Raw genomic sequence first — 15,884 nt, 5'->3', positions numbered from 1 at the left:
TTTATTCTGTTTTTTAAAAAAAATAAAAAATATAAAAAAGGTTAATATTTTCATGTATTATATATAATATTTTAAATAAATTATATTTTCAAAATATTTTGATAAAAAATTATTTTATATAATAATATCTTTAATAAAATTAGTTAATTAATAAATTTTGAATACAATAATCTAATTATTTGTCAAGTAATATAAAATAAAATTTTAATTATTTTATATTTTTATGTTACAGTTTAAAATATTATTTTAATATAATTTTTTAATATTATAAAAAATTTTGCATAATAATTAATTTTAATAAATAATACTCATATATTTTATATTTAATTGTTTAAGAATAAAAGATTTTGTTGCCGTTTAAAGTATTATGTATTAAATTATTGCCATTTAAAACATTTATTTATGTACTAGGATATTCTGTATTTATTAGAGTCTATCAATGCTCTTCTTTTATATTAGCCTTTGATTTTCATCTAATAAAATCAATAAACATGTAATTGTTGAGCTCATTTTAGACATATCCTCAAAAGTAGAACTACAACCAAAGCAAAAGTTTTTTTTTTTTTGGTTATGTATGTTTGGATATGGTAATATAAGTTCTTTATTTATTTATTTGTTTGGGGTAAAGTTTTAAATTTGGAAGTAATAAAGTAAAGATAATTTCTTTTAACGTGAATTATTCAATATATGGAGAATGATATAATTTTTTCAAATGTAGCTACTGATCTCCAAATTCTTCTTCTCTTAAAAAATTTTCAAGTTCTTTTATATTTGTTGTCTTGATTATATATAATTCCATAAAATTATATCTGTGCCTCTCGTATAAACCTTAATATACAATAATGTCTATACTCTATATGTACAACATGCATGAGTTCAAATAAAATTCCCCTTAGTGTTGTGCCTCCATCTTAAATTCCCTTAATTTGTTTCTCTGTGCATTGTTTTGATTCCAAAATTAAGATTTGATTGCTTTTTCCTTTTTCTTTTTTATCACAATTAATGGATCTGTATGCTTGAACCTTTTAATAATTCAGAATCACATCATAACGAATGTGAATATAATGTTCTGGTTACTTCTAAGAGAATGCTTTACAAAACATTAAAAATAATATGGCATCTTTTAATTTGCATGAATCTGCAGTTGACAATGAATGGCTGAGAGAATATATATTTGACTGTGATAATCACTATTAATTTTGCACTTGGTGAAGTGAAGGCTAATTATCCACTATTTTATGAAGAATAAATAAAAATAAAAAGTGACTTTAAAGAGAAAAAGAAAAAGAATATTATAAGAAATTGCTACCCCACAAAAATAAAGTCAAAACTGATTAAAGATAATCACAATATGCCACTAACTTAGCAGTTCCATTTTGTGTAGGACTTTTAGACTTATCACCAATTTGCAAAAGATATTATATCCCTTTTGCCATGATCATGATTCTAGTTTAATGGAGTATTCCATATGTATCTATTCTCTTTTATATATTTACAACTTTCACCATCATGGTTTATCTTTCAATTCTTACCAACTTTGATAACTAGAGTTCCTAAGTACGGTTGCTTCTGATGTTCCTGCTTTTTAACAATAAACTATGTTTGTATTTCACCTATTTTTTTATTCAGACAATATATTACATTTTTTTCCAAGAAAGTGGAAATATTCATGAGCTCTGGAAGGACAGAGAAAAATACATTTGTAACATTATACAGAATGCATAACTTCCTACCCAATTAATTTCTTGTTGAACCAAACCCACCATGTTTTACACCTACAATTATCCTTGCTACCCTGTACCCTCCTAATGACTTTATCAAATATCAACTGAATTCCTATCTGGCAGCACATCAAATCAAATTTAGCTACAATAGTGTGACAAACACAGCTTTAATTACATGTTGAATTAAGGTCTTGGTTTTGGTGGCATATAATAAGAATTTCCACAGTCAATTGGGGTCTGCATAAGTGGATTCCATCTGTCAAATATTATACGGCCTCCTCTGCCAATTCTTCCATGGAATTTATATGCTCTTGTTGGCACCCCATTATTATCTCTTAAAGTATCTGATGGTGGCACAATGCCTGCCATATGCAACTTGTCTGGAAGTAAAGGTTTTGTGAACAACAGAACTGGCTCAAGAGGATCCTGCATATACCCATGAAATAACTCTCAAACACTGAGCCATGCAGTTCATTGAGCTATGTCTATGAAGGTAATAAAAATAGAGACCAACAGCTATTTTTCACAGAAAATAATTTCCTTGACTGCAAAAAAGTACTTCTATTGCGGGGATAGCAGAGTGCTCAAGCATTTCGTGTTATGCAAGGTCCAAGAGAGGGCCACATCCAAAGGGTTAAAAAAGTTACTTCTATTGTAATGAACTTTTAAAAATAATTGGATTATAATTCTTCCAGGATAACTTCTTCAACTTTTTCAGCTATCTAGAGCATTCACGTCTCGATCAAATTTTCCAAAATCTAAAGAAAATCACCCTTTTTTTCCCAATGGGTAAAAGGATTATGCTAATTGCTAAAAACAAGAGGAGAGAAGTACAAAACAGAAACCTAAGAATACAACAGTCTAACTCTAGATACCAATATACCACACAAAAAAGAAAAGCACCTTAACTTCAATGCTTTGTTAATGTAAGAGTTTTACACTATTATTATCAATCACATACTACTTCTATAATGTGGCAGCGCATAATTAGATATTTGTTTAGAAACTTTTATACAACGATGTACACCAAATTAAATTCATAAAAAAGTGTGAAATTTTCATGGATAATCTCAGACAAAAGATAAATACCAAAACAAGGAAGAAGAGGACAATGCAGAAAACAGGGGAAAGAAACCAGTATATTACCAACTTTTGAGGCCAGCCTTGTGGAACATGTTGCCTCCTAAACTCTTGCTTTGAAAAAGCTGCAGGAAGCATGGCCGGGTTGGCATCATATGAAGGATGAATCTGTACTACTGAAGGCCTTGAATGAGGATGGCTAGTCATCATATTGTCTGACTCGAAGAACTCCTCCTCACTTGAAACAAACTTCGATGAGTAGGGAGTGAGTCTCGAGAGTGCTAAGCTGTCTTCCAAAAATTTGGTTTCATGCTGAGATATGGAATCACTCATCAGTTCATAAGTTTCCTGAAACTACTTCAGGAATTGGTGCAACAATACATTGAGATTAAATGCAAGAGTTTTAAAACTAGAACTTTATACAGCCTCCAAATTCCATTTAGTGTTGCCCCGTAAACAGAATGGGAAAGGAAATGACATAGTTTTGCTTTGGCCTCACAATGAATGGCAACCACCATACTACACCATCTTCTAGTAAGGACAGATGTAAGAAAGCACGTGGGAAGAATAATGCAAGTACCTTATACTTCATTTGTATCCTCTGCAGCATAACTTCATTATCCATTACTTCTCTCTTTTTCTCCTCCCTCTGGTAATCATCATATATCAACAAAACATGTATGATGGCTAAAGGATATACATATTGTAGAATAGGCAAACTCTCAGAAACTAGAACATCATACCTTGATCACAGCCTGCACCAAGCTCTTAGCTTGTTCAAGGTTCCGTCTAACCTGTTTAGGAAGAAAGCATTAACGTAAGTTTTTCATGTAATATATACTGCAAAGGAATACATGTATATATTTCAATCTGAAGGTAAAAACAAAACAACTTTCAAACAGCTACAACTTCTGGTAAACCGCAACAACTCTGAACATTTTTAGAAGCTAAATGATCATACGAATCATATAATTTAATCCATAGCTTCCACAAGTTATGATGAGAATCAAAATGATAAAACATAAACATGTATGACTGTTGAAAAATTGCTAGATAAAAAACACATAAATGCGACATAGTGCCTTCAACAGAGAAAACACTTCAAGCTCATCTAACTGACTTCCAGATGCCTAAGAACCATAACCAGCAAAAGGAGCTAACCTGGCGAAACTTCTCAAATGACTGGACATTGTTTTCTCTTCGTTGCATCTGAATAGAAAATAAGCACCAAAGTTCAACCAAAAATATATGCCAATTTACAAAATGCCTTTGATGAAAAAGCATTTAACCAAAATTGTATAAATGAAAGTTAAATTTTCAACATACCCTTCTTGTGTGAAGCCTGTGGGCTTTTTCCCTAGGACGAAAGACATTATATGGGTTGGTGTCATTAGAAGGTGGAGGGGGCTGCACAGAAATGCAGTCAATCTTGTCAAACTTCCACAACATGCTTGTCTAGTAACTTTACGCCAACAAGTAAATGGAGCTAGAACAGAGAAATATTCTGAAGTCAATACATCCAGGAAAAAAGCTTATGAGAAGGGAGCATAAGCCCCTATTTGCAAGGGAGAAAAAATAGACATTGTATTTAAAGAACTTGAAAACTTGTTATTGGGAAATCGTTTACATGTTTCAAACAAGGGATAACATATTAAATTCACACATAAAAATGTTGATGACATGACTAGTTATAGGGAGGGAAGGCTGAAAAAAAAAATGCATTCTAAAACAAATTAGCCAAGAGATTGCCTGCTGAATAAAGCAGCACAGTTGAGAAATCACAAATCCAACAAATTTATCATAAGTTTAGTTCGAAATGCATCTATATTAAAACAGATCAGCAATAGAATAAATTGATTGTAACGTGCTGAAAACCAACCTGCAAACGTCGCAAAATTGGCTTTTGCCACCTTTCTCGCTGCATCCAAAAGAATACAGCAAATAAGAAAAGAAAGATAACAAGACATCAATATTTCGTAATTCTGACTAACAATTGGAAGGAACCACTGTGTATGGTTGATAGTATAGTTAGACTAAACACCAACAAAAATGAAAGAGACCCTATATAACAGTTTCCAACTCCTTAATGAAACTATAACAAGCATAATCCCATATATTAGTCAAGTTGCCTTGATATACCCCCTCCTTCCATCAGTGCTCCACATGCAGTCATGTGAAAGTTAATAAACACCACACCATGGATGATACAATATCCAGAATCCTCGATGAAGAGAATTATTGGAAGTCATCCAGAAAATAAAGTTGACATATAAGAGGAGACATTTCACTCATTATTGATGGTCTACGGATATTAGCATACCTTCTCTTTCCAGTAATCATATACTGATTCAATAACTGCATATTTTGACTGAGCTTGTAGGGCCTAAAATGTACGAAAAGAATTCTCAATGAGCCACAAATCTAAATTGTAAAAAAGAAATATCTTTTTCATACTATATTATAAGAAATACATTTAAGAAAAATTAAGATGCATTGTCAACCATCCCAATCAAAGATAACGTAAATAAGGAAATCCTTATAAACAACAAAAATTAATTGAACAGGAAAAATCAATAAAATGTTTAATTTTTTAAACCATATAAATGTACGATCACTTCTGTTAGCTTGATATTTCTACAGGAAAGGCAAATCTATTAACGAGAAGAGAGATAAAAAGTAAAATAAAAGGGACAGAAACATAAAACCGTTGTTAGCATAGATTGTAATAATAACAATAATAATAGACAATGGAATCGTGATATAATTTTACCTCAATAGCACCATCAAGCCGTAGTAGCACTGGAATTGGTGAACCAAGAGTAGGTGTTATAACTCCAGCCCTTTCACAAGCCTTATGATCCAATACCTCCAGCTTGAAAAGAAGAGCCTCAAACCTATTTACCAGGCATTAAATGAAGAGCAGAACTTGCACCCGGAAAAAAAAAAAAAAGGAGCACTAAAGAAAAAGAGGAAACATCATATATTATTTACACCTAATACTAATATTACAAGATTTGTGAAAAGATTAGTCACAAGTATGTGCATTCCAAGAAACATATATTGTCACAGAGTGATAGTTAAGCGATATGATCAAACCATGATCAATAGTGTCAACTTGATTTCAAGCAACCAGGACTAACTGCTGACAAGGTAAAATAAATAGAAAGAATACAATGATAAAACCTATTAAAAGGATTAACCCTCTACCAACCAAAAAATTGACAAATTAATTGACACCAATCAATCCAGAACACAATCTAAAAGTTTACATTTCAGGCATCAGAATCTTCTGTTCCTTGTTAAACTCAAAAATCCAGTCCTCATCTTCATTGTCCAAGTCATACTCAACAAACTCTCCAATCTCAGCCCGAGCTGCAAAAGGACAAGGAATTCCAGTACAACAGTGGAGTTTTCAAATTCTGAAATACTTTGGCAGAAAATTCTATCTAGTGGTACTGGCCAAACCTCCTCTTGCCCGCAAGTAAGAATTTGGTTGAGCAAAAGTGCAAGAATAGTCCCTTTCATATGTATCCACAACAACAAACTGAGGAGTAGGGATTTCAGAGGCCACTCTCCTGCTGGGAACATGATGTACCTAAGAGAAAATCAATAGAGGTTACTGATATATCCGATCTCGCCAGCTTTGCAATTTGACCAAACATTATCATCAAATTTTAACTAAGTACATTCATAATAGAAGGTTGCTAATATGACACTATTCTATTGTTCCATAACAAGCACATATTAGCTTGTTGCTTTATTGATTTTCCTTTCAAAAGAGGATCAGAGTAATCTATGAGATTAATTGTTGAATATTTGAAATTCCAGCTATCTACACAATAGTTGTTACTAATTTCATTGCTGCTATTGATATAATCAAACACAGTAATGGATTAAACAGGTAAATGTAATACAATAACATACCACTATAAATCAAGAAAGAGCAATTCGCAGCAACTGCAAATTACGAGTAGAAGTAGGTGCCTCGTCATCTTCGAAGTCCTTAACAGACTTAACAATGGGGAGCTTCTTGTGGATGTCAAGTGGCCGGGGCCTGAAAGACAACCTAGTCATTTTTCTGATTATTAATTATTCCTCCAATCCTATACAGTGTTTCATGCCAACACCTTCATATATGTATCCCTGTGTTACAAACAAAAGTAACATAAGTCTTAATCCCAGTGGCAACTAAAAGACCATAGCGTGCAACATACAAACACAACTAAATGATGCATCCTCTGTCAGCAAAACACAATCAAACAATACACATAAGCATTGCATTCATGGCCTTAAATTAATAATGCAAGTGTCGAACACCAAACATCATTCTAAAAAAATAATAAATAAAATAAAATTGCACTGACTCATCAAAACCAGCACTTGCATATTCAAACAATAATTCAAAACAACAAGGAATAGAGAAAAATTGACTTTAAAAAAAAAACATAAAATTGGAGCAGGAAAAAGCAACGACAAACACTGAGAAGAAGAAAACACCAAAGGTTCGATTTGACTCACCGGAAGAAATAGATTGGCGGGAACTTTATCCAATTCCGTCAATCTCAGATGTTTTATCACTCAAGTGTGTTTTTCGGTAAACCCTAATTTGATCCCCTATCAGAACATCTGCACAAAAAGCTCCATTTTTGTTTTTCATTTTCTTCAGAACTTTTTTCTTTTTGTTCCTGTGATCCTGTCGGGTGGATATCTCTTACATTTTGGTTCGAAAAGAGTTTTTTATTTCTTAAATAAAATAATCATCATTCGATTGGACTCATCATACGACTATGGGCCTCTAATTCTTCAACTTACTTTTCTTTGGCCTCATACTTATTTTGTGTGGACCAATCAGCTCTATTACAATTAAAAAAAGCTGAGAGATAAACAAATTAAAGTTCCCGAAAAACAGTGTTTTACTTTTATCACTCAAGTGTGTTTTTCGGTAATAGCCTCTAATACGTTATCCCTCGTATTCAATCCTCTCGGTTTTTATTGGGTGTGATTTAAATGACAAATAAATGGAAATAGATCCTCTCTATTTTTTTTGTCACTAGAGAGAATAAAGTGTAATCTCTCATCTTTAATTTTACAAGTAGAATCAAAAATAAATAAGAGAGAAAATGCAATGAAGGATGAGATCTTCCACTTGATACCATTCAATTTTTTTTCATTTGAGAGGATCCACTCCCAAATAAATTAAACTTTGATTGAGAATTAATTGTTAATTTGGACTATACTTACAATAAAATTCCTTTAAAAAATTCTAGATCGACATTAATCTTCCATCAATGGCCATAGCTCAAAACGGTAACACAAACATTCTGTCTATTGCATTTGTCGTTGCTGACGAGAATCGTCGATTTGGTCACACAACGACCAATATCTCCAAGTGTATTCCTGCAATTTGCCTTGTTAAGTCAAATTATTTCTGATTGGGTGAACTATTTCCAAAAAAGGGTTCCGAGACACTGGTTAAGTCGGTGCTAAATTCTCTCAACATTAGTGAAGACTATAGAATTCAACTCTAAACATGTGAATACAATGAATATTTACCAAACAAAATCGTATTCCTAAAAATAAAACTGAAATATCTTGTTCAAAAAATTATTAATTTTTTTATTTTATTCAAAAAAATTTATTAAAATATAAAATATATATTAAAAATAAATTAAATATTATATAAATACATAATAACTAATTTATTAGCTAATTTTTTTGTGTATTTAATATTTTTTAACTAAAATATCACCTTATAATAGTCAAATTATATCACATTACTTTGACGTGTATTATTCTATTTTATCAGTGAATCCACTAATAATAAAATGTATACAATTTAAGTTACTCTATGTTCAGGTAAATATCACTAACATACAAAGTGAATTGTTTTCCGAATCTTAAATTATTGTCTATAAAAATTATCTCATACCTTAAAATTCAAAGATAATAATAAAAAAGAGAAATAAATAAAAGCAAGAAGCAAAAAATTTAAGGAGAAGTGAAAGATGAAAAACAAATAATGAATTATGGGTGAATTAAATGGTAAAAACTCAAATATAAAATTTTAATATACAGAGTCTATATATATTAGGATTGTAACATTTTTTTCTTTTAAATATTTTTATACCATGAGACTCATCACATGTGTTACGTTGGAATTTCTATTTTCACTCTTTTATATTTCCTACACATCTTTATTCTGTATTAGAATAAACCCCTAAATCAAATATGTAAAAATGAAATAATTCGGACAAAGTGCCTTCCAAAAATCAAAGATTGTGTGGCTAGTTTCAGTCCTTCACTATTCAAGACAAATGTAATAGAAACTAAAATTTTTACCAATATAAGAAATTAAATAGATAAACAATGGTAGCAGTAACTAATAAAATAGTCACACCATGCATGTTATATACACCCACTAATGATGCTCATAATTTATGTTCACGGTTGCGTTGGTGAATCTGGACTACTTTCTGCTGGCTCTTTTTCATAGTTAAACATTCTTGTTTCTTTTTTTTTTTCTCTTTAATGATGTCATTTGATATTTTTATCTAATTTTAAAGGTGTAAAATTAGTTTCACTTACTATTGAGTTATAATTCAAATAACATGATTTTTTTTATTCATTTAGAAAGTTGTAGATTCAAATCTCCTTATTTTACGTTGAAACCATTAGTCATTTGAAATGCTATGCGGCTGAGTAAGTTTAGAAAGTTTTAATTTCGACATCTTACTAGTTTTTACATGCACTATACATGTATATATGAATTAAAAGGGTAAATCACTTAACAAATAAAATGGCATTCAATATTAGATAAATGTTCCAAAATCAAATACTTTATATAAATGTTCCAAAATCAAATACTTTATATGTAGGTCTAAATTCAATGCTCATTACTCTGTGTAAATGTAAACTATTAAATTGGATTTATCATATTTTATATGAATCGAATGAAATAAATTCGATTTTTTTTTTTTACCAAAGATAGGAGACTCGAATTCGCAACTTCTTAATTGAGTATGGGAAGACTATGTCATTTGAGCTGTTACTCATTGGCGAAATAAATTCGATCTTAAGGTAAAGCACTTAACAAATAAAATAACATTCAATATTAGGTGAATGTTCCAAAATCAAACACCTTACATGTATGTCTAAATTCAATGCTCATTATTCTGTGTAAATTTTTTTTTGGTGACTATTCTGTGTAAATTTAAACTATTAAATTAGATTTATCACATTTTATATGAATTAAATGAAATAAATTCAATTTATTACTATTTTTAACTAAAATACTTCTTTCTAAATTATCATTGTTATCTTCATCAATTATGTCAGATTTCATATTATCCTTATCTCACAATTCATTTTTAACATATCTAATTCTCTATTCTCTTGCAAAAACAGGAGCAGAAAAGGTGGCTTATTGGGTTTTTCACAGTGATCTGGAATATATAGGTGGAACGTAATGCAAGGATCTTCAATAATAAGGAAGCAGGTGTTGACATAGTAATAAAGCGGACATTTCTGAGCTACGAAGAATGGACCGATAGTGATCCTTTCGGTAGTTGACAGGATTTATATATTTCTATGTAGCACTTGTTGTTAGAGTCCTTTGCTCCACTATTCTGTGTTGAGCTTATTTTGTTTCAAAAAAAAATTCTCTATTCTCTTTTGAAATTGAGACATAACAGAAATACTATTCATCGCAATAATAAACTATTTGAAAGATCAATTATCATCTATTTTTTTATTGTCATCGCCATAATTATTAAATTACTGGATCACTAGGTTAGTGATTTAACCGATGGATTAGTGGTCGAATCATTTAACCCGATAATAATTAAATAAATATATAAAATTATAATACAATATTTATTGAAAAATAAAAATTAATGTTTAATATTTCATATTATTTAAATTTAAATAAATTATATATATATTTTATTAGCTTATTACTTTAATATGATATATATATATATATATAAATTATTAGCTTTTAATTTAATGGGTCTAATCTAAAAAAAAGTTACATATAAATAAAAATTAATCTTACACATATAAACTAGTATATGGTTGTAGGTTTAGAATATTCTTATATAAACTTTGTTATTATATATATTATTTTTAGCCCATAATTAGTAAAGAAGAATGTTTGGCTTCGCCTCAAGGGATCTGAAGCTTAAGCACAAGGCTCCTGTTTGAATCCCAGGTGTTGTGTTTTGAATCGTTTTAAATCTTTTGAACATTTTATTTGTATGTTTGGCAATTTTGTTTTCAACTGGATGTAGAAGTGATTCTACATTTCTACTCTTCGATCTACGTTTACTAAAAATTACAAATTTTTACTTTTGTGTTTAATTATTAAAAATATTGAGAGTACTAAAAAATATTAAAATATATTTAAATATCTAAAGAGCACTAAAAAAATATTAAAATATATTTAAATATCTAAAATAAAATTATAAGATAACATAAAATAATTATTTAAATTTATGTATTTTTATAATTTTTCATCTAAAAGTAATTTTAAATAGTGTAATCTAAATAATATTTAATTTTTTATAATCCATCTTAAATAAAAATTACCAAAACTACTTTTCGTCCCTCAATGGTGGAAAACAGTGACTAAGTTTTGGTTTTATTTTATTCTTTTTAGAAAAGAAAGATATCGATTAATTGAAACCGCCTTGAGTTGTGCATATAGGAACCTATTTATTAGTGATAAATCCTTAAATAGAATTTAAATCCTTAGTCTTTGGCCTACCAGGATGAGAGATACTGTGAAAAACAAAAAAAAATTAACAATATCTCAATAATCATATTATGTAAATATCAAATATCAATATTCGTATAAAATACATATTAAAATACAAAATACGCATAAAAAATAAATAAGCTACATATACATTTATACATAAATATATAATAACTAATTTAATGACCAATTTTTTATGTGCACATAGCATTTTGTTTCGCAAATTTTGTTTATCAAATGTTAGTAATATTTTAGCTCTTTTTATAATTATAGTTATATTTTATCTTTTTGCATGATAATGAATTTGCATTGTACTCTGTAATCAGAAATAATCCTATAACTATCTTGTGTTAAATAAATAAATGAGTTGATCGTAAAGTTAAGACAACAACATTTACCAAATGGATAAGTTTATAGCTTCCTATTATTGCATGGCTTTCTCCAGGGGAAAATTCCCAGAAAAGTTTCATTTTGTTTGACTGGAAATAAAAGTTTCATTCACACACCTAATGTTAGCTATTAAAAATAGTTTGAAATTTCGTGTCCATGATGAAAGCAAGGTTAGTTGATTGCTTATTTAATTTGCTCTGGGAAGTTATGATTCTGTTGTTGATAATTTAAGATGGCTTAATGTAATAAAAAAATTTAACTTGTTTGACTAAGAGATATCGAAACATTCGTGTTTTACATCAGGTGAGGCAGTTGACAGATAAGGAGAAGGTGATGTTCTTTTTGCAGCTGCTAACATTGAGATTAGCATCATTAGTGCATCCAAGTTGCATCTGTACAGAGCAGGGGTTAATAGCAAAAATTTTCATTTTAAGTCTCTTAGATGTATTCTATTTATCGACAAATAATCAATAAATGAAGTTCCTCCAAAATATTCTGATCTATGTCTACATCATTGCCGACGATATACTTGTAATGATCTTTTTAATATCTTGGAAATTATTAGTTGAAAAATAAAAATATTGTTATATACAACTCAATGCGGAAGAAAGTGTGACATCTTGTACAGTAGAGTCAATGAGTTGAGAATCAAGTGAGGATATTAGAAAACAGAAATTATTCCACTACTCTGAAAAGCTGAGGTGGTCATTGTCAAAATGTAACTTTAACAAGCTCATTTTTTTTAAACAAGATTTCGAAGTGCAATCTCAACTTTGCATGCAAAACAATTAATCAAACTTGTCTAGTACATCTACAAATCATTTGATGAGGAAGCATTCTTGATCACACCTTTGACTCTTCTTGTAAACAACTATGATCTTCGATTCACACCTCCAATATTTTCCAATGATTGAAGGCACATGAAGTTTATGTTTCAGCATTTTTTTCTATTTTTGTAATCGTTTTCTTTCACAAGGTTGTTTCTGTGATTTAACAACCCTGTCTAGTCAATGTTAGTAGTTATTAACATGGGAATAAAAAAGATCCAATATTTCACTTCTAGTAGACTTCCAAGGGTAAATAAATAAATCGATAAAGATAGCATGCAAGGAAGTATCAGGAATGCAAAAAAATTCATGGCCGCATCATGCACAATTGCACACTATGGATACCCTCTACAGTATGTAGTAATTTTCATGTCAATCTAGAATATTAAACAACACCAAATAAACTCTTAGTAGTTGGAACAAAAATACTAAAATTCCATCAAGACATTCTAGGCTTCTGTGATTGGAAACTCAAAAGATACATCTTTTCCGGTAAGCTTCCTGTAAACTCCAGAGAAAGCCTCCAGCTTGTATTCAGTGTTGTTGCGTTCCTTCGGATCCAAGAAAACCTTAAATTGGCAACAATGGTGAAAACCAAACTAGTGTCAGCTTATAAAATAAAAGATAAAGACTTGGCGAATTCGAATGAGCAATATCTTCACAAGAAGTTACTTTGATTATTTTTGATCCGTCTAGTCTGTATCTGACTCGTTTGCCAACAATCTCGGCAGGATAAACTACATCTTCAAGAATAGCATCATGCACAGCAGTCAAAGTGCGGGTACGGGGCCGCTGAACAGCAGACCCTTTCTTTGGAGGACGCACGATCCTTCTTGTGGCGATCAACACAACATCCTGTCAGTTGGTATGATCTTCATCCATCAAAACACAGAGAACGAAACAGAATGGAAAATCATAGGCATGTATATTGGTTTCACATTAAGGTCAAATGTATAAACTACAACCTTCCCACTAAACTTCTTCTCAAGCTCCCTGACAAGACGAAGATGAATTTTGCGGAACGACTTCCTCAATCTGAAAGGAACATAGATGACCACAGCCTTGCGATTCCCAGCCACGTCCATTTGACTGCACAAGAAATAGCATTAACTTTACATGAAGAGCAATAACATTGTTTAATAAACATACATCTATCAGAAAATTTGTACTAGGATATTTGTATATATTTCTGTATTCAAATGGTCTCTAAATACAGCCTTAATAATTGGCAATATACTTACATTGCCTGGTTTATGTAGAGATCTTTCAAATCACTTTTCAGGTCCTGATTAGTGTTCTCCAAATCAAACACGTACTACAAACAAACAAACAAAAAATTCAGGATTTCAGTGAAGAGCATAGTGTTTAGTTCATTAAATCAGTAAAATCCTTAAAAGGAGGCAACATAAACCTGTGCAACTGTCTCCTCAAACTCAGTGGGTTCAGCATCATTATCCTTGTGGATTTTCTTCCTTGAGGTGAACATTTTGGTCAATCTCTGTCATGATTCAAAAAGAAAAAACATCACAATGTTGCCATATGAACTATTATCCACTCAACAACTATTAAGCTAGAATTAGTTCGAAGTTAGAACCTAAGGGGAAAAAAAACACTCAGAATGAATGTTTTACATCAAACATAACACAACAATTTGAAGTCATAATTTTTACAAAGGAACTCGATTGAAAGCTGCAAATGAAAAAAATTTTGACTGCAAGTTGTTCTAAGAACCCCAAGTATGAAAATTTTTCTTCTACTCTCACGGTTTCAACGAAGAAGGAGCAATGTGCAAAACAATGTGAAGGGAATAATGCGAATTCTAAGCAGCGCAAGAGAGATTCAATCAGGTGACTAAATTGGAACGGCGAAAAAGATAGAAGCTTTGGGAATTGATTGGATAAAAGAAAAGCGTACCGAATTGTTGCCGAGATGTGCAGTTGCAGTCCTTGAGCTTCAGAAAGAGGAACACGCAGCTACGCCCAGGGATGCTTTTATACATATACTCCATGCTGACGTTGCCCTAATTTTCTTATGCGCATTCCATATTTTTCCAAACATATTAACTTAGCTGAAAACTCAGCTGAAGTCGATATTATCTAAGAGCCGTTAGATAAAAATTTAGTCAAATCAATTAAATTATTTAACAGTTTTCAAGTATCAATTTTACGTGAAGTTAACTTAGTTTTCACCATTAACTTATACCTCAAATATTATAATTTTTTTTATGTTGATGGTTGGTTTAGATCAAGTTGTGTAAATACTAAATAGCTTAATAATTTAATTAAGCTCTTTTTAAAAAATAATTTAAACAATAAATATTTATATTAAAAATAATTTATAAATAAATTATTTTATTAAAATTATTTATTTTAAAAAATAAATTGTATTATTTTATATAACAAAGATTATTAGGTAAATAATAACAACAATAATAAAATTTACTAAAAAATTTAGATAAGGTTGACCCAAGTAATCCTATTAATGCAAAATTGCTAACAAATAAATAGTAGGAAAAAAAAAGGAAGAGATTGAGTTTTATATATGATTAGTATTAGTATATTATAAAGGCTACTAATAAATTATAGATGTTGTGAAATTTTGAAATTAATTTAGAAATTATTGAGTTTGAATATTAAAATTATATATTAAATTTTTAATAATTTTATTATATATTTAATTAAATCGGTTTAATTATGAATTTGAGTTCGATTAGATTGTTAAACCAGTTCAACCACGGGTTCGATTTTTTGCAACTTTGGTTGAAATTTCTGTAATTTGCTCAACTGTGATTATGTATGATTTCTGTGATTTTATTAAAAATTCCCCGCAGGCAAACTTCCACTGAAAAATCTTGCTTGTGTCGCCGTTTTCCCACCTTAAACCCTCACTAAGACGGCCATCTTTTTGGGTTCTTTATTACTTGAAAGAAAGCATAACATGTCATATTCAGACATATTTTTTTTAAGTCCTCCTTCTTCATCTTCTTCAATTTCTTCAAACTTTGTTGTCACAAAACCTCACTATTGGGGCCATTTGCCAACCCATATTACAAAATCGCACTTTCCTCGCATTCATTGTCATTCAAACACTCTATCTTCATCCCTAAAG

The 15,884-nt window shown here is 30.3% G+C and overlaps 3 protein-coding genes across 3 annotated transcripts in view; 1 reads left to right on the top strand and 2 right to left on the bottom strand.

The window, feature by feature from the left end:
• Positions 1 to 1,469: 1,469 nt before the first annotated feature.
• Positions 1,470 to 7,528, bottom strand: LOC107477762 (uncharacterized). The gene is given in 13 exon segments (XM_052259469.1): positions 1,470 to 2,150; positions 2,871 to 3,116; positions 3,385 to 3,453; positions 3,548 to 3,598; positions 3,966 to 4,013; positions 4,131 to 4,211; positions 4,684 to 4,722; positions 5,125 to 5,187; positions 5,575 to 5,698; positions 6,074 to 6,176; positions 6,270 to 6,399; positions 6,732 to 6,947; positions 7,323 to 7,528. Coding segments are annotated over 12 exon segments (1,344 nt in total). The 5' UTR covers positions 6,879 to 6,947; positions 7,323 to 7,528; the 3' UTR covers positions 1,470 to 1,907.
• Positions 7,529 to 13,017: 5,489 nt separating this feature from the next.
• Positions 13,018 to 14,824, bottom strand: LOC107477720 (40S ribosomal protein S7). The gene is made up of 6 exons (XM_016097775.3): positions 14,691 to 14,824; positions 14,188 to 14,274; positions 14,018 to 14,091; positions 13,742 to 13,865; positions 13,449 to 13,631; positions 13,018 to 13,345 (listed from the first exon to the last, which is right to left on the bottom strand). The coding sequence occupies exons 2-6, from the start codon at positions 14,260 to 14,262 to the stop codon at positions 13,226 to 13,228; spliced, it is 576 nt and encodes a 191-aa protein (XP_015953261.1). The 5' UTR covers positions 14,263 to 14,274; positions 14,691 to 14,824; the 3' UTR covers positions 13,018 to 13,225.
• The window catches only part of LOC107477761 (pentatricopeptide repeat-containing protein At1g73710), a 4,940-nt gene continuing 3,527 nt past the window's right edge, over positions 14,472 to 15,884 (top strand). Inside the window, exons 1-2 of the mRNA XM_052258157.1 lie at positions 14,472 to 14,623; positions 15,020 to 15,029. Of these exons, the coding sequence (XP_052114117.1) occupies positions 14,472 to 14,623; positions 15,020 to 15,029 (162 nt within the window). The remainder of the gene's footprint in view (positions 14,624 to 15,019; positions 15,030 to 15,884) is intronic.

Source organism: Arachis duranensis, chromosome 3 (genome assembly GCF_000817695.3).
Source record: "Arachis duranensis cultivar V14167 chromosome 3, aradu.V14167.gnm2.J7QH, whole genome shotgun sequence".
Classification (NCBI taxonomy): domain Eukaryota; kingdom Viridiplantae; phylum Streptophyta; class Magnoliopsida; order Fabales; family Fabaceae; genus Arachis; species Arachis duranensis.
This window is presented reverse-complemented; position numbering and strand designations above follow the sequence as displayed.